The following is a 19,429-nucleotide window of genomic DNA, read 5'->3' as shown; positions in this document are numbered from 1 at the left end:
TGACTCACAACCCAATCCGTCACTGGTGTAGGTGCGCCACCTGTGGGCGGTAACAGCCACCTCAGTTCGTCGACGGGGCATGGAAGCTTTCGCGTAAAAATAAGTGTTACCCAGATGAACTGATGCTGGAACCCTGAAGCCTTTTTAAAGCTCCCGTGCAAAACCTCAAGTCGCTCCGAAGAATGACCTTCACGCGGGGGTGTGGCTATAGACAATCGTCATGTTTGTAAACAAAGGTGGCGCTGCGATCGGCAGCGATGCGGGGTGTAGGCAAAAACGTAGCTGCCTACCTCACGCCAAGCGATGTTGCCTTCGAAACCAACTCGCGTGCGCGCATATTTTAAAGCGTGCGCGTCGCTTGTGGTTAGAAACATTTCTGTTGGTGACCGGAGAGCAGTTCAGCACTTTTTCAACCTGTTCGCCAGGCGGAATTATCTGGCGAAGCGCTGCACAGGCTTCCTTCTGCTCTCCTATGTTTGGCAGCAACGGCGCGGCTACGGCGGTCGACTAGGTTGACTTATTAAATGAAACCGAGAAAGCACAAGCTATACAGGTCTGCAGTCTCAACATTTGGGGTGATACAGCATGCCCAATCGCTAAGTGCAAGAAGAAGGACGACGGAGGCAGCTTTTTCCTATGACGAACCTTTGCGATGTGCCTGCTCTCGTCCAGCCACTTCAGTGCGGAGAACGCCGAACACTACTGGACACTGAAGCCATGCAGTTGCTTTGAATGAGTCATGCAAATGCGATCTTCACTGGTAATGTGTGAAAAAATGCTTTTTTATTCCCTTGGCTTTAGGAGAGGTGCACAGGCGAATGGATAGAAGCTTACCTCGAGCTACAACGAAGTTACGTTTGCTCTGCAGAGCTAAATATTTTAAGTCATTCTGATTGCGGGCCTTATTCTGCTTGATAACGGGTTTTTGGTCTGGTATTTGCTGTTTTCGCCAGGTTCTGATTGACCAGTAATTGTAAAATTCAGGTAAAATAGGAAATAACACTGCATGATTTTGCCGATACCTTAGCGACGTTTAATCGTTTTCTAAGATAGGTGGTGAAAAAAAACGTACAAGTTGAAGCTCGTGGAAGCGAAAATAGAGAAAAACTATGCGTCATATATTCCTACTAACGGACTACAGTGCTGCTTCAAATGTCGCGCTTAGTGGCCCGATAAATGCTGAAGGCGACTTTTTATTTTTTTTTAGCGCGAAGAGATGCCCGGGACGTAGTCCGGGTGATTGTCGCGCGAAAACGGTCCCCTGCGCTCAATTTACGGTCACACCCACATGGAATGTTGCGTCCAGACTTCTCATAATGAGAGCTCGACAGAACGCGAAAAAGCTGCAGACATTGATTCTTGCACTGTTCGCCGCGCGACTGAAGAGCAAACATGCGGATTAAGAGACGCAAACTATCATATTTCGATGCAGAAATTCAATACAAGCCGCGCAGCCGATCCGTCGCCTAACTTTTCCCGCTCCACGACCGCTGCGCATCGCTTTGGCCCAAACCTAAACGCGATAAACTTGTGGAAACTTGTGCCGCTGCCTTTCTTCAGCATTGCGGTTCAACCACCCGCACCACAGCTCGCCGGAATATTGCAAAATGCGTTCAAAAACCCTCAAGCATGGCATGCCCAAGGCACACGGTACAGGCTTTTGCCTACACAACGAAAGTCACAGCCTGACGCTTGTCTATACCATGCGACTCAGCGCGCCTCTGCAGCACGTGGAGCCAGAGGCATTCCTCGCAGTTGTGCTGAACCACATGACTCATCTGCTAATCAAAAGCGCTGCTTGACGTTCGCCATGGAGGAGTGCCGCGTTGGAACCAGTGCCTTGGCTGTGCATCGTAGAAGGCTGATGATCAAGAACGTTGACAGGGTGCATTGGCAAAGATTAGAGCAAGGAAACGTGCCAAGATTGAAGCAGAAACTGAACAAGAGGCTTGTCTGGAGAAGCAGCGTGAACGACAGAGGAAGCTGGTAGCGGACGGTTCCGTTGACTCTGCTGCGACCACTGCATCGACAGTCGGTGAAAACCACAGCAAACCGTGTCTGACCATGCGTAGTCGAGCTTCCACTCTGTAAACTAGGTTCAGCCGGGTTGAACCCCAGCCAATTTTTTAATGCCACTTTCACTATGGGCATACTAAAAAATGATGCGACAGAACTGCTAGACTTAGATGTGGTGTCCACTACATTAGTGGACATCATTTCAGTGCTGGAAGGAGTTGCAGTGGATTGAGTGTGTGTGTGTGCAATCAATGGTCAGAAGCAGGAATGGTCTTGTAGGAGCATGCAGGGATCCCTGAGGACAGGCTTTACTAAACGCAGCTGGTTGTTCATTTCCTTATCCCACGTTGTCTGCCATTTAGCCTTCAGATTACTGTGCATTAATTTCTCTACAGGGCATGCTGACTTGATTGATTTCATGACTGCGAGCTTGTGCAGCACATAGGTCAGCTCTTTCATTTGCATCTACTCCAACATGGCTCCGCACCCAGCAGAATTTTATCTTATGTCCCTGTCTTGTGTATTCAGTTCCCTACTAACGGTTTGACTGCATTTCTGGAATGCAGTACTGCGCGAAGGCCAAGTGAATTCGTGTAGATTACGCTGTTTTCAATATTGTTACTCACTATTCTGCTCACAGAGACAGCACAGCATTTGGCAGCAAAAATGGATGCCCACTTTGGCAGCCTAGCTATTTTTTGCCAGTTTCCTTACACTAACGCGCTTCCAACGTAGCGTGCTGTTTTCGAGTCATCAGTGTAAAATTCTCTGTAGTTGACATATTTTTCTGGTAGTGCCAGGTATTCCTGTGATGTGTGTTCGTGTGGTGGTCTTTTTTTCTTTCTCAAAGTGTGTTAATGCGAAATCACATGCAGTAGGAAGGCTGTACCATGGGGGCAGCGGGTTGTGGCTTGACACGACATCAGGAAGGGCATCCAGTATTTCTAAGGTTTCACAACCATTCTCAAGGCGGAGAAGCAGCGATCTGATTGACTAGTGTTTGTTGTTGAACAGTGTTCTGCAGGCGCACTTCGTAACAGTCTGATAACAAATATGTTTTGGCAGAGATCTTATTTTCAGCAAGTATGCACTCGTGAACATTGTTCTTCTGTGTGCTAGAGATAACTCATTTGCTTCTACATAAAGGCTACTTATAGGAGATGTTTTGTATGCTCCAGTTGAAAGACGAAGACCCAAGTTTTGCACTGGGTCCAGACAACTGCCTGGCTCAACCATAGCCTATAAACAGGAGCACACTAGAGAGCGATGACTCTGCAATCGGAACCCCAGCGTTTTTGCGAAAGTACCTTGAGTATGTTGCGGTATTAAGATGCTTTCTTCTTTAAGTTGCTTATGTGAGTTCTTTGTCAAATGTTATGCCCAAGAATTTTCTTTCCCTGTTTTACTGGTAACAACTTCATTTAGGTATACGTTGGTATGTAAGCCTCGTTTGAGTGAGAACAGCACAGTCACTGTTTTTTTCAGGGGAAAACTTAAATCTGTTTCTATCTGCCCAATTAGTGAATTTATTTATAGTCGTCAGTATCTGTCTCTCACCTGTTGATACGTTGGAGGACGCACATGCTATTTGCAGGTCATCTACATACACTGAATACTTCGGGGATTATTTTTGCGTTGTGTCGGTACCTTGTGCCTGTTAGCCAACTTCTTCGGATTATCAGGTTTTACCTGTACACAAACTGTCAAACAATCTGAAGAAGGTGGCTAACAGGCACAAGGTACTGCTGGTTTCTTCAGCCCCAAAGAAGTTAAACCACCCTGGGTGCAGTACAAAACATCAGCGTACCTTCATCAGCTGTATGGAAGGAGTGGTGTACAAGATACCCCTGACCTGTGGAATGTCCCTATATATAGGGCTAACGGGGAGGTGCATCAACAAACGCCATGGGGAACATGACAAAATGGTAGAGAATAATAAAGATAAATACGCCACTTTGGTGAGCCATGTTAACACGTGCAAGTGTGCACCTCAACTGGAAAAGGCGAGGATTCTAGCAGAAGCAAGATCAACCAGGCAAGGCTTTTACTGGAAGCCTTTCCCATAATGAAAAAGGCAGCCTTGTGCGTGAGTTACACGTCAGTTAAACTGTATGCGGCAGAGTACGATTTTCTGTGCAATAATGATCGTGCTAGGCGATAAGTCACGGCTGCGATAAGGCACGTGGTGTGAAAATGTGGGCGTTGCCTGAGACTATAAATGTAAGTATGAGGGCACGGCAGCGTTCATCGGAACATGTCACATTTCGCATGGCTCGTTGTGCAGGTCTGTTTTAACAATTCATACCATTGCTTACGTACCATTTGTTATGGTCTTGTGATGATGCCGTGCCCTCGGATGTGCATAAGCATTCTTGATGATTGTTGGTCTGTGTTGTTACTTTTATTATGTGGTGATGTGGAAACGAATCCCGGTCCTGGCAGTGATAATGAGCCAACACTGAGCACAATCTAGGCAGAATTAAAGGCTCTGAAACTTGCTGATTCAAAGCGTGACGCTACCCTTGCAGAAATTAACGAAAAGCTGTCCAAACTAGATGAAGTGCTTACGATACCCAAGGCAAACGAAGAAAAGGTACTAAACCTCGAGGAAAAAGTTCAGCGCTTAAAGAATGTTGTTGCTGCACAGGAAAAACAACTGATAGATTTTGAGGACTGCAGCCGTAGGAATAACTTAGTAGTCTTTGGAATAAAGGAAGATGCTAGTGAAACCCGGTCTGATCTCGAAAAAAAATTTCTTCAAGACGTTTGTATGGACAAACTAGAAGTGAATATTGATTCTCTAGAACGTACACACAGAATTGGCAAAAAACACGATGATCAAACCAGGCCTGTTATTCTTTGGCTCTACAACTATAATGAAAAAATAGCCGTACTTACGAATGGCCACAAACTCAAAGATTCCGGAGTGTCAATATCTGACGACTACTCGCAGGCCACTTTAAATATAAGGAAAGTGCTTTGGCAATCCTATAAGAGCGAAAAACGCCCCGGTGACAAAATAACGCTCGTCTACAACAAACTGCACGTAAATGGTAACATTTATGCGTGGGACGAGCAGAATAACTGCAGGACAAAGCAGCCCACACGTCCCAAGATTGACGAACAGATACCACCACACGCGTTGCGGAAAAATCCCTTCGTTTGAATGCGCAAAGTTTGTGGGACGAGCAAGACCGACTCGAGCACTTGTTACTCTCATATGATCCACACATGGCGATTATACCTGAAACTTGGCTTCATGCCGACATTCCTGATAGCTGCGCCGTACCGCCTTCATACACATGCTACAGAAAGGACCGCGCCACGAGGGGCGGTGCCCTTCTCGTGAAAGCTGGATCTTTTTGCCCGATGTTTCCACTCATCATGAAGGCATTTCGTGTAGGCTGATGTTCTCAGGCAACCAAATCACTACTGTTGGAATCTACAGGCCTCCTGGGGCGGGATATCTACTGGAATTATACGATCACCCAGAAAAGTATTTAAATCAGAATATAATAATTGCAGGTGACTTTAATCTTCCCCACACTGATTGGGGCACCATGAAGTTTAGTCCCCCCAATGCGCGTAGTTCACAAGTATTACACTGCTGGCATATAATCTAGTCCAGACTGTACACTCTCCTACACACGTAACTAGTTCAGCTTCTTCAATTCTAGACCTCATTTTATGCTGCGCAGGCATTGCACTACTGAAGTGTACGAGGGCATTTCTGATCACAAACTAGTCTATTTCACCTGCATGCTCCCTCGTCAAATGGGCACGCCAAAGTCACAAACTGTGAAGCATTTTGAAGCGGCACACAACCCACATATTTTTCATTATCTGGAAGATGCCCTCTCATCGCTTTGCGAGGACGACGTAAATGCTTTGTGGACAGGGTTTAAATGCCTCTGCGATTACTGCATACGAAACTTTGTACCGGGAAAAAAAAAAAAAAAAAATTGGGGAGGACAAACCCTTGGTTAACCCGAGATCTAATACAATTAAAACGGAAAATCAAGTGCTGCAGGAAGAAAAAGAATAAAAATGCGTCACTAATCACAGAATTAACCGCCTCCCTCAAGCATGGATTGCAAAAGGCAAGAGACAGGTATTTTTCCGAGAAACTTGGTCATTTTGCAATGGAAAATCCTTGGAAATTTTGGCAGTACCTGTCGAATAAGGAAAATAAAAAGTTAGAGCAAGTAATGGTTGATGGGGTAGTTGTCACAGACAAAAAGGAAATGGCAGACAGGCTCAACCTCCATTTTCAGAGCGTTTTTTCAGGACCTGATGCGAGGATTGATAACGCGTCAGTTAGCGAAGGCGCAAGCAACATTACCATCTCTTTGAAAGGTGTTACCGAACTTCTTTTGCGACTGGATCCAAAAAAATCAGCAGGCCCTGATAATATTCCTGCAGCATTCTTAAAAACGTATGCAGAAATTCTGGGTAGATTTCTTGTCGTAATCTTCCAAAAATCTGTAGAGTCAGGTGTCGAAACCATATTAAAGAAAGGAAATCTATCGGAAATCAATAATTACCGCCCAATATCTCTCACCTCTATTCCTTGCAAATTAATCGAGCATATCATACTCAAATACCTTAACAGTTTTTTAGACACGAATGAAATAATTAGCAACAGGCAACATGGCTTCCGGCAACGTTTTTCCACTACTACACAACTAATTGATACCGTACATAATCTAAGAAGAACTCTTGACAGTGGCGGTCAGGTAGATATTTTTATGGATTTCTCCAAGGCTTTTGATAGGGTTCCTCACTCTAAATTAATAACTAAAGTGAAAGAAATAGGTATCCCTTCCCATATCATCGCTTGGGTTATGTCATATTTACAAAATAGAAAACAATATGTGGAAACTGATGGCAACTGCTCCCGCTTCCTATATGTGTTCCTCAGGGCTCCGTCTTGGGGCCTGTTTTATTTAATATTTACATTAATGACCTGTTAGGCGTTCTGGAACTAAGCACGTCGGCCAGGTTATTCGCCGATGACTGCATTATTTTCAAAAGCATTCATTCTGTATCCGATCAACTTGTCCTAACTTCGAACTTGCAGCTTCTTGCAGACTGGTGTCACAAGTGGGACATGACAATTAATTATGACAAAACCGTTTATTTATGTGCTACGAATAAGATCAACAAAATGAAATTTACGTATGCCATTGGAGACAACAGAATTACTCAAGTGGAAGAATACAGATACCTGGGCGTGACTTTAACATCTGATCTTAAATGGTCATCCCATATCTCCAACATCTGCTCCTCTGCAAGAAAAAAGCTAGGCTTCTTAAAATATAAATTAGGCAATTCGTCAAGCGTACTTCGACTTCAAGCGTACAAATCAATTGTTAGACCTATTCTTGAATACGCCAGCATAGTATGAGACCCACACACCACATCCAACATAGAAAAATTAGAAAAAATCCAGAGATTAGCAGTAAGCTTCATATATAACCGGTATGAGCGAGGGACTCTCCATCCATCATGTTACATCAGGCAGCCCTTGAGCCATCAGCTGGAACAAGAAAGGCTGCCCGGCTACGTTGTTTTCACTCTTTGTATTTTTAGAAGCTAGGCATTCAGTCAAAGGACTACTTCGAAAGGGACACAACCAAACCTTCAAGACATAAACACAGTCATAGCATCAGGCCAATATTTGCCCGCACGAATCTCTACAAATATTCATTTTTCCCAAAAACAATATTCGACTGGAATTCTCTGCCGCATGATTCACCTCTGCTGTCTTCAACCATTTGATTGGTTTTGGTTTATTGGGGTTTAACGTCCCAAAGCGACTCAGGCTATGAGGGACGCCGTAGTGAAGGGCTCCGTAAATTTCGACCACCTGGGGTTCTTTAATGTGCACTGACATCGCACAGCACACGGGCCTCTAGAGTTTCGCCTCCATCGAAATTCGGCCGCCGCGGCCAGGACCAAACCCGCGTCTTTCGGGTCAGCAGCCGAGCGCTGTAACCACTGAGCCACCGCGGCGGGGCCTTCAACCATTTGAGAGCCTACATATCTGAGTGTATGGTTGGAAATGATGGTTATTTATTAGCAGTGCATAGTGTGCTTCTCTGTCTAGGTGCCTGAGTTTGGGGCATGTACTTTCACATAGTGCATTTGCTTTGTAATCTTGTTTATTTTTGTTATTAACCATTGCTGCTGATTTACTAACAAATGCATGTACCCTCTCAGTCACCCCGCTGCTCATTCAACTGTATTGCACTTCTTTTAATGACTTAAGCTGCTCTGTATTAGGCGATAGCGTAACGCTGAAAACCTGGCATCAGCCGTTGTCCTGCATCAGTCAGAAAAAAATCGCAGAATATAGAAGCAAACCATTAAAAGAAAATAGCCACCATTGGGGTTCGAACCCAGGCCCTCTGCGTGCCAGGCAGGCATGCAACGCATAGGCCACGAAGGGTCATTGGTTTGAGTGAGTGCACCCCGTGAATGCGTTGTGTGCATGACATGTTTGAGATATCTACTGATTTTACAGTAATTACAAATTTTTAAAAATATAAATATGCTAATTAGGCATCACAAATTGCGCAGAATGAAAAGGCAGCGTTACGGTGCCTCACTGTACTGAAATAAGTGATGTGTATGTGTACGCAGTGGTGTAGTATGTCGTGCAGTGGAACCTAGATAACGACTGCCGATTGGTAATCGGTAAATGTGACTGTAATTGATAAAGCCGCCGCAGTGGCTCAGTGGTTATGGCGCTTGGCTGCTGACCCGAAAGGCATGGGTTCGATCCCGGCCGCAGCAGTCAAATTTCGATGAAGGCGAAATTCTATAGAGGCCCGTGTACTGTGCGATGACAGTGCACGTTAAAGAACACCACGTGGTCGAAATTTCTGGAGACCTTCACTATGGCGTCCCTCTTCGCCAGAGTCGCTTTGGGACGTTAAACCCTCATAAACCAAACCAAATCATTGTAATCAATGGCAGTATTGGGTAATGTGATTGTGGATTGGCAATCTGAGAGAAATGAGAAAGAAAAGGAACAAAGACGATAAAAAAGGATGAGAAGGCATTAAGCATCCTCCTCAAGAGAAAGCCTTTAAGTATGATGACTTGTCACACCAGCTGCGTCTGCCACCTGTTGTGGCCAACAAGAGGACGCTCAGTGGCGAAAGCTGTGCTTTCCCATGCATAACTAAGTCGCAGCCACCTTCTGTCACGCACGCCTGGAAGACTTGCTTTCTGCCTTTGCCACAACTGAACACTGAGCAAGCACAGACAAGCTATCGTCTCGATGCCTGCCACTTACTGGTACCCAAAGGCACAGAAATATTTTAAACAGGCAGAAGCAGACTGATGTGATAGAGATTACAGGGGTGTTTAATTATCAATATTCCTTGCTTGATGAGCTAAGGTTGCCAACTTGGCACATTAATCAGCGAAAGCTGATTGGCACCACCTTCCACAGTTGTTCCTGTGGAAGCCACCTTCCCCCCTCACCCCTCCACTTTGCCACCAGACGTGCTTCAATCATTAAAAATACTACAACCAGCGCGAGAATTAGCATAAAGGGACTGGCAGTTTGCCTGGTTTGGTTCAGGTCAAGGCTTCCGGACAAACAGTGCTTAACTTGGAATCACATGCAAATGCTTCTGTTCTAGGCGCACTGCTGACAGCCAGGATGGCTGCATTTCATTTCAAAAATGGTGTACATACAATGACACTAATGCGGGCTATGTGCAGCGCAAAAAGGCAACCTGCAGCAGATGTTGCACTCTCACTGACCTCACAGGTCATTGCACGAAGTGTTGCAGCTTGGTTTAAAGGGTCTCATGCAAATAACGACTTTTTGGAAGCACCAGTAGCGCACAGAAATCCAGGCCGTCCTCATACCTTCACGCAACAAAGGCCACATGCTCTTTGGCTGCTTCCTACGACCTCGGTCTGCACTAACTGCAAGTCTTGCAGCGCAGCGAAGATTTCACGACAGCGGCCCAACCGAACGAGGAAATGGGAGAAACCTGGCCAGCGGGGCCGCAACAGTGCAACGCAATGAAAAGGCGGCCACTTACAAACGATGCACCGAACTCGTGCGCGGGCCTCAGCCGAAACGTGTACCTCAGGCTCTCGGGCTCAAGGATCTCGAAGAAGATGTCCTCTTTCAGGAATTTGCCATCGGCCGACACTGAAAAGAAGCGACGGGGGACGCGTTAGAGCGGACGCACGCTGTGCCACAGCCCTACGCACCCAGGTTCGCTAGATCCACGAGGATGCAACAGTACGCCAGCAGTACGCTCGCCGTATGAGAGAGGCCCCGCAAAGGCACCCGTCTCTTGCGCATCCCCAGGTCCCCGCCACGCACTCAGCCATCAAGTGCTGGCGCCGGCACGCTACGCGAACGTGCTGCCACACGCGACGCATCCAAGTGCACAGTCAGATTATCGTATTTTTGCCACTGGGCAGTGACGCTACCATCAAAAAACTGTAAAGGCAAAAAGATTATTAACAAACGTTTCGGAAAGACACGTGAAGTATTCTGAAGGTAGGCGATGTGTTTCGGCCCAATTCATGCCGCGTTTTAAAACAAGGGGGTAGCACGAGTAGCACTCTACTCTACCACACTACCTCAGCAAAGTGATTTAAGCATGCCGTATATTTACTACGGTTTCGACAAATTCGAGTGCTTTTGTTTTGTTCCCGGCAAATGCTTTAGGTCATGCCCGGAGGATGCCAGCCCTGTGCGGTCTGTGCACGTTGGTTGGGCGAACGCCATCCTAGTGACAGGTGAGCAGCGCTTGGGCCTGCATTAGCTGGCGCGGCGAAAAACGTGCTCGGAAATGCTGATTAGAGTGGTCACGTATCGTTGAAACAGCGCCTGCGACCGAGAAAGGCCGACCCTGTCTCCTCAGATTGACCAAGTTTCATTCACTCGGACAGCTGTGTAGGTTTTGATCTATTTATTGCGTCATCTATTGCAGCATAACCCTTTCAGGCACACATTATCCTTTGCTATCGAGAAAAATCGTTTGTGTGTGGGCGGCGTGGAAGTGTTGTTTCCAACCCCTATTTCACTGAAATAACATGAATCACTAAAAAAAATAATTCAGGGGGCACTTTGACTAAAAAGTGCGTAGAGGCGAAAGCGTTTTCCGCACCACTTTGCCTCTGTGGCCAGTCTGTGGCACTGGTGACGTCACACACAATCAGGGTTGCCGTTGGGAATATTTTAAAAGGAGCCAGAACTTGAGCTGAAAGTAGCCAAAAGTAGCCATGCCATTCAATCTTGGCGCCAAATTTGTAGCCAAATAGAATAGAAGCGATATTACGAATCTGACTTTTATCGAAGAACAATAACTGTTAGCATTTTAAATTAACCCAAGAAACAGAATAAAGAGCACAAAATTTTAGCCCTTTTTCGTGGTCTTCAAGGCGCAGGTATATTGCAAATAGATTAATTATTAAATGCTCTGTGCGCGTGGATAGTGTGATCTAGCTTGCGAGTGATTTTGTAACATTCTAGCCAACAGCCCAGTAGGACACAAGCTGTTTTAACCTTGAAGCCGTATGGCGAACTTGATTTGTGTAATGCATTGGAGCATCATATTGTTGCGCACCTTTTTCTTTTTTTAAAAAGAAAAGTTATCACAGGAGAACACTTGCTCAGCATCAGAGTTGGAAACTGAAATTGACAAAATTTTGTGCCTTATTGAGCCAGGTGTGGAAAAGGCCATTCGCCGCAAGTGTCTTTGTACGATCCGGCCACTGTGTGCCCCAAACTCAAACATGATGTGTGATCAAGGTCACGCTATTGTTTGCAGTTGCCGCATTTCTGACTCCAGCTCGATGGAGAAACATCCATAAAAATGCAGTGGCAGCTTTAGTATGCCTTCGCTTTCCTTCGTGCTTTCTATGTCATCAGGATTGATGGCATGCAGCTTCCGAAATGCAAGGAATTTGGAAACCGCTGCAGGAGTTGTATCGACATTTGCCTCAAGAACTGGAAGCAGCGGTCTATCACGGCTCCTTGGTCTAGTGAAATCTTTTCCCTGGAGATGTCACCTTATCCAGCGTCGCTCTGCGCGCGCATGTAAGCTACATAGCTACCCTAGCCGTGCGTGGGGATGCCTCAATGCGCACCGGCCCTGCTGGCGGGGATGCTGCAAGTTAAAAAAATGGCTAGTAAATGCGCCAAAATAAAAGTTCAAAGTCCAGGAAGTAGCCGGGGAGCCAACCTAAAATTTTCATCGCCAGAAGGGTTGCAAAAGTAGCCAGTTTGGTGCAAAGTAGCCACTAACGGCAACCCTGCACTCAATTAAGTACTAATTACTAAGTAACGAGAAATCACTAATTGCTAATTACAGATTAATTACTAAATACTAATTGACTGCTAATTAATGGCGCTCAAGCTTCGCCTTTATGAGTGGAACACGGCAGCGTGTTGTAGCGCTGCCAGGGAGCCCACGGAAACGCCACCACCCGTTCGGCGTGATGCCTTGCCCTTTGAACACAACCCTTTTTGAGCAAAGGAAATGGTGCAGTAATTCTCTGTCATCTCGGTGCACACCTGAACCGCACCGTACAGGAAGGGAGGAAGTGGGAGTGAAAGAAGAAAGAGGGGCCGTAATGAAGAAAATGGAAATTGTATTTGAGGAAAAGAAATTACGCAGTAACTGTCTCACATATCTCGGTGGACACCCATCATCCCTTTGTAGAGGAAGGGAGGAAGTGGGAGGGAAAGAAGAAAGAGAAAGAGGGCCGTAATGAAGGAAATGAAAATTGCATTTGAGGAAAGGAAATTACGCAGTAACTGTCTCACATATCTCGGTGGACACCCGTCAAAAGCTTGACACCTCTGCTGACAAGCTTCTGTCGACAACGATAAGGCATTAAAGGCTTAAAAATTGGAGCTTCTCCTTTAGGAGTGGAAAGCGACAGGGTGTTGCAGTGCTGCCAGGGAGTCCACGGTACGCCATTGCCCTTTCGGCATGATGCCTTGCCCGTTGAACGCAACGCATTTTGAGGAGAGGGAATGGCGCAGTAATTATCTCGGTGGACACCCGAACCGCATCGTAAAGGAAGGTGAGAGTGAAAGAAGAAAGAGGTGCCATAATGAAGGAAATGAAAATTGCATTTGAGGAAAGGAAGTAATGCAGCAACTGCCTCTCGGTGGACACCTGCAGCCCCTGATTTTAGCTAGCCGGTTTGAATTCCTGCCACAAGCTAGGCTCCTCCTATTCTCATCTGATGTCTTGGAATTTGAGAGCTATATCCCTGCCTTCCACGAAGTCTTTGAGGCCTGCCTCTCGGATACCCTCACAAATGACCCTCGTGTTCCCTTTGTAACCTTTGATGCTATCGTTTTCCAATCTTAGCATGACATCCTGTGTGCTGAGAGCTGGACGAAAACCCACCACGCCGTGTGGCCATTTTCTTTGTTCTTCCATGTGTCCGGAAAGCCTGTTGAGCACCACGTGCTCCATGGCCTTCCCGACACAGGACATAAGTGATATTGTTCTCAAGTTTGTCTAGGCTCACTGGTTTACCTGGTTTCGGTATGAAGACAACCTCCGCCCATTTCGGCACTTTGCCATACTTCGTTCAAGTATCCCATCAGGTGTCTATCCGAAATATCGTCTAAATTTCAAAGTGCTTTGTTATTGATTCGATCTGGTCCTGCCGCTGAGTTGATTTTCAGGTTGCTTAGGGCAGCCCTGACCTCAGCCTCTGTGAAGGGCTCATCAAGCTCTATGTTTTCGCTCCCGTAGTTTCCTACTTCTTTTGTGCGCTGACTGATGTATGTCTCCGTCAGCTTGTTGCACAGCTCTTCTTCTGTGCCTTTGAAAATATGCCTAGCTTTAGCTTGTCTAATGTTGACTTCTCCTTTGGTCGACTCTGGGTCAAGCATGTGCCGCAGCATGTTCCATGTTTTTGCTACCCCCGTGCTGCCGTTTCATTTCGTCGCATACTGTTTTTCTTCCCCTTAGTCCCTGTCTTTCGATCTCAGTGCATAATTCTCTTATTCTGCCCGTTAGCTTACTGTATTTCTCTGCCGTTTTTCTCTTTTCCCCCAGCTCCTTCTTTCTTTCTGCTGTTTTGTCCTGCACTTCCACTGTTGTGGCTTCTTTTGTCCAGGTCTCAATGCAGCTGATGCTTTCTGTGCATTCAGATTGCCTGAGTGTTCTCAACTGGTCCCATTCTGTTATTTCTGGGTTTTTTATCTTCCTTAGCCTGCAACCTCTACCTAGCGTTAAGCTGATTATGCAGTGATCGCTTCCTAGGTGCCGGAGCGCAGGAAGCGGCGTCAAATACAACACGTCTGCCAAGCGTGCAAAACACCCGCAATGTGCCGTCGCTCTTTCTGCCTTCTGTTCACCGTGACCTCCGAGACCCTTGAAAATATGAGAGGCCATTCTTACGAGCGGCCAACGACTGCAACCAGCAATTTGTACAGCCTCTGCGGAGGACTGTGCTTGAAACAGCCGCTCACAGAAACGGTGGGAAACGCAGGACCCACGAGCATGCTCGTGTAATACCAAGGGCGTCCGCAGAATTTTTTGCAGGGGGGGGGCCCCATTGGTTGTTGGCGCCGGAGGGGGGGGGGGGGGGCATGTTCGTAGCAAAAAGGCACTATTTGCGGTATGAATTTATTTATTTATATATAAATAAAAAATAAGTGAAATACACACATGAAATAAAAATTACAAACAGCAAATTAAAGTGTGGCTAGGAGAGATACATTGCAGTTTATCAACGAAGAAACAATTAAAATTAATAACAAATCCAAAAATATACTGCCACTTCGTGGAGAAGAGTGCTCAGTATTGCTGCATACGGGTTCTCGACTCACCCGGATTGATGACCAGCACACAGCACAATATGGTCACAAACACGCAACTACAGTCACTCAGTCAGTCTTCCTTGAACAGCAACTGTAGACTCCACGGATTTTTCTGGGCGAATTGCGTGATTACACGGGTGATAAATTCATTTCTGTGCTTCATTACACGCTCTCGGTGCACACTCGTCACACACATTGATTGGAAAAACGGTTGAACGCGCACGTTGAAAACAAAAGATGTCTATACATACAACGAAAACTTATTTACAAGATAAATGCACGCTCGCAGCTTCATACACCTCGCTCCATCTTCCTCGCGCATCCGCACAGTCGAGCAACCGCACGCACACTGCTCGCCGCTCGTAGTTTTCTCGTCCACTGTCTTGGTTGTTCTCAGCTTCGTTGACAAACGGCCACTAAAAACACCGAAGCACAAATACAGAGGCGCGCACACGTGCAAGGGCTTACTTCCGTGCGACTTCCAAGGGGAAGGGACACTCGCCACTCCGGTAGGAAAATTTGTTTTGTGTGTTTTTATGGGGTTCAGAGCCCCAAAACGACTCAGGTTATGAGGAACGGAGTAGTACAGAGCTCCGGATAATGTCGACCACCTGGGTCTCTTTACCGGGCACTGACCTCGCACAGTACACGGGCGCTGTTGTCATTTGAGGCCCAGCCAGAGGTGACAGGCGAGCCAGGCAGGCGCCATCGGGCTGCGTTGACCAAAGGCGCTGGTTTTCGGAGAAGACGCAAGGGACGCTGGTGTGGGGGCGCCTCTGGAGACTGCGTCGCCGTGAACAAAAGATGCTAATCTCCTTTGCCGAAGATTCTGATAGCGGCGCTTCTACCGCACTGCGCTCTCCTGTGGATCGGAGGCACAGCGAGCGGCGGCGGCGCCAACTGATCGCCCGCTTTCCCATGAGCAGCCCGACAAAGCGGGGGTGGACACGGCTGATTTGTCTTTCCCTCCTGAAGAATTCATCGGTGGCAGGCATAACGAAGGCGAAAACAAGATGCACTGTGCACTGTCTGCCTCCGTGTCGCTATCTGTCTAGAGATCAAAGAAACAGGCACCCATTTCAAGACGGCTTGAAACACATGCTCGCCGGTGCCGCTGTATGTCTGCCACAGGTCGGCCTTCAACAGAGCTAACGATGGCGTGGTTTGAAAACGGCATAAAGACGCGTGCCCGGACGCGGCATTTCGCAGATGTGACCCAAAGCGTGGAAGCGGAGCTGCTTTTACCCTTTTGGCTGAGCCCACCACGGCCCCTGGCGTGCGGCCATCACTCACGGTTCGAGGGAGTGATTTTCCAGGGGGGTGCAGCCGCCCCCCCTTGCCCCCCCCTCCGGACGCCCATGTGTAATACTGCAATTATATATGAGGTTTGTCAGACACCACACCACAACGTTATGCTTTCTGGTTTAAATGCGTATACGCTGTAGAGCTTCAGCTAGAGTAAGTTCCGAAAATATCTGCAGACGATTCTCAATCTGATCTCAGCTTTTGACATTGTCACCTCACTGATATCCTTTAACTTGCGTTTAAGTTGGCAAAAAGTACGGCTAGCCACATGTACTTAGCTCATCGGACGGTAGCTACGTGATTGCAGCACGAATAAATGCGTTGCAGATGCTATCATATTCAACGTCCTTTATCAAATATGCCCACTAGAAATGTAAGAAAAGAACTGTAGCGCAACCAAGACGTACACAAGAGAGGACCACACAGGACTAGCGCTAAACTTCATCTAACTTTATTCACTAACAGTGCAGGAAATATAAGGAAAACCAGGACACGTGCAGAGAGGTATCAGTTTCCACACAACACTATCTACAGAACCGTTCAAGATACGCCATTTCCGATTTGAAGAGGTTCACCGACGTATCGCTAACACAGAATAAACCTCTCTTTCTTATATGAAATGCTTCCAATAGTTTCCTTGCCCGTGTATCTTTGCTTCTACCTAAAATCTTTATCTCGTGAAACCGTGGTTGACACTTTTTTGCAGTACTTGCTTCTAGCCTGTGGCAAATGTTCTGCCGCTCGAGGGCATTCATAACACTCAGCGCAGTGCTGAGAAAGGTGTGCACCACTTACGTCCTTCACTGACCGGGCGTGCTCACCTGCCCTTTCATTGATGCACCGCCCTGTTTGGCCCACATAGGCCTTCCCGCATGACAGCGGTATTTCATAAACCACTTCGATGCAGCAATTCGTGAACTTCTTTGCCTGTCTGATGCGGCACCCACTCGTGTCTTTGCTCGCGATGAGCGCGCAGAGCTGTGCCAGCTTGCGTGGGGCCGAGAAAACAACCGGTACGCCATGTTTGTTGGCCACTTTTTTCAAGTGGTGGGCTACCTTGTGCAAATACGGCACTACTTCAGGTTTTACAACCACTTTTCTGTTATCACATGGCTGCTGCAACTTGATGGCTTTCATCTTTAACAGGGCTTCAGCAACCGCTGTGATGATTGTGCCAGGAAATCCTGCCGAAAGTAATCTTTCAACCTGCTTGTCATAGCTCCCTTGCATGATATGACAACACGATTTCTTGAGAGCCGATTCAAGGCAAAGCTTGGCAATGGCGCGTTTCACAGTTTTCGAATAGTGCCGAAGCATACGGTAGTAGCTCCTTCTGTGCTCGCGGTGCATATTGCCAACATGAATGGGTGAAGTTTGAGACAAATGGGCAATATCTTTTATTCAATACAGTGATTAATTAATGCCTGTCGAAATTCAGTAGCGTCGCGCTCGTTAACAACGTAGTCGGGTTGCAGGTTCCAATTTTCTATTGCAGTTGGAAGAAAAGATTTATTAAATGCCAAGGTTGATCCATGTATATGTTGAATGCTGACGAGGTTAAACAGGCGGCGCGATGTTCTGATGGGAGCTAGTAATAATGTGTCACGAAGATCAGGAAAATTGTAATATAATTTATGAAAGAGGCAGAGTCGTGCGATTTTCCGTTGGAGCTCTAGTGGCTGGATGTTAAGTGCAGATTTAATCCTGGTGATACTGCTGTGTCTATTGTAATTTGAGGATATAAAACGGACTGCTCGGTTTTGAATGGCTTCTAAGGTGTTAAGTATGCTTGGGGAGGATTCCATATAGCCGCTGCATAATCAAGTATGGTACGGGTGAATGTTTCGTATGCTAATTTTCTAACAGAAGGAGGGGCTAGGTTTCAGGGATCTTCGGATGAGGCCAAGTGATTTTGATGCTCTAGATGCTAGATATAAGATGTGTTCCGACCAGGTCAATTTGCTGGAGATAGTGATTCCAAGGTACCGATATGATTGGACTTGGGTTACCGTGTTGACAGGAGTGAATATGCGGATCTTATGTTGGAACGTTTTCGAGATACTTGCATGAATTGGCACTTTGAGACATTCAGCTGCATAAGCCATTCGGAACACCACCGTTCTGTAAGTCATTCTGAAACGATAGTTGATCCCTGTTAGTGACAGTGCGACGATAAAGGATGCAATCATCCGCAAAAAGCCGAATAGGAGATGAAACATCCTGTGTGCATCCATCTTCACTGCCGAATGTCACGCCATCTCTGTTGCCGTATACACACAGACTTGCTAACTGTACTTGCAGCCCTTCACTCTAGACATGCACACACTCCGCTGCTTGGTGACATTGTACGCAACAGCCATAGCTCAAGGACAAAACATAAAACTGTGCTGAGTACCAAGTAATATCAGAATTAAAGGCAATGGGAGAGCAGACTTGTGCGCTGCTAAAGCCCGTTGCTAGCAAATAAAGTAAGCATGTACTTAGTACACCGTAAATTAAGAAAAAAAATGGCAGTTAGCTTGGGACAATGAAACAAAATAACACACAACGCTTGATAAAGCTAGTTTTAGGTGAATGGAAGTTTTGCACACACACCTTACTAACTTTCAATCAATCAATACTTTATTCAACATCATCAGGATGTTGGGTGCACCGGCAAAAAGCCAATTATGAGGCTTGACGAGGCCGGCGCACCCTACAGAGGCAGTTTGGTAGTGGCACACATAAGGAAAAAAAAAACCAAGTTGATACAAAGAAGACCATGGATTAACATTCGAACATTGAGGGCATGAGGTAGTTGATACAAACAAAGTTGATACAAAGAAGAACATGGATTAACATTCGAACATTGAGGCCATGAGATAGTATAGTTATCAATCAGTTGTTCGTCAACTCCGATTCATAATTTAATAAATGTGGGAGAGTGAAGCGCAACATTTGACAGCCATAATTTGTGCGTGTCCTAGGTAACAACCATTTCAAACTTGTTCTAGTTGAATACATGGAATGTTTACACTGTAATCTTGACAGCTGTAACATAAAACAGTTGTTTTTAATGACGCTTGCCTTGTATCGTTTGCGAAGTAACATTTTGTATAACTGAGGAAGTGGGTTGATGCCTAGTTCTTCAAAAATTGGTGCAGAATGTTCGAGTCGAGGAGCGTTCACAATATTTCTAACAGCTTTCTTTTGTAAACAATGCAAGCGGTTGATGTAAACCCAGACCAGTAAACAGTAATCAACAACAGAAGAAAAAAGTGTGTTATACAGCATTCG

At 46.2% G+C, this 19,429-nt stretch overlaps 2 protein-coding genes across 6 annotated transcripts in view; one reads left to right on the top strand and one right to left on the bottom strand.

The window, feature by feature from the left end:
• LOC149349112 (protease-associated domain-containing protein 1) overlaps positions 1-10,882 on the bottom strand; it is a 41,178-nt gene extending 30,296 nt beyond the window's left edge. Inside the window, exons 1-2 of one of the 2 annotated variants that reach the window (XM_089578069.1) lie at positions 10,258-10,882; positions 10,083-10,195 (exon numbers count right to left, since the gene is read on the bottom strand). In XM_089578069.1, the coding sequence (XP_089434195.1) occupies positions 10,083-10,195; positions 10,258-10,351 (207 nt within the window). In that variant the 5' untranslated portion in view covers positions 10,352-10,882. The remainder of the gene's footprint in view (positions 1-10,082; positions 10,196-10,257) is intronic. The other variant, XM_089578068.1, reaches the window with a different exon arrangement.
• Positions 10,577-19,429, top strand: part of LOC149349106 (RCC1 domain-containing protein 1-like) — a 166,258-nt gene continuing 157,405 nt past the window's right edge. For 2 of the 4 annotated variants that reach the window (XR_016289957.1, XM_089578066.1), the window contains exon 1: positions 10,577-10,794. Coding sequence is in view for 2 of the 4 variants with exons in the window: in XM_089578066.1 (XP_089434192.1) it covers positions 10,656-10,794 (139 nt within the window). In the remaining 2 variants the exon portion in view is untranslated. The remainder of the gene's footprint in view (positions 10,795-19,429) is intronic. The other 2 variants (XM_089578065.1, XM_089578064.1) reach the window with 2 other exon arrangements.

Source organism: Amblyomma mixtum, chromosome 3 (genome assembly GCF_055824585.1).
Source record: "Amblyomma mixtum isolate Tamu chromosome 3, ASM5582458v1, whole genome shotgun sequence".
In the NCBI taxonomy this organism is placed as follows: domain Eukaryota; kingdom Metazoa; phylum Arthropoda; class Arachnida; order Ixodida; family Ixodidae; genus Amblyomma; species Amblyomma mixtum.
Note: the sequence above shows the minus strand (reverse complement) of the source record. Positions and strands in the feature narration are given on the sequence as shown.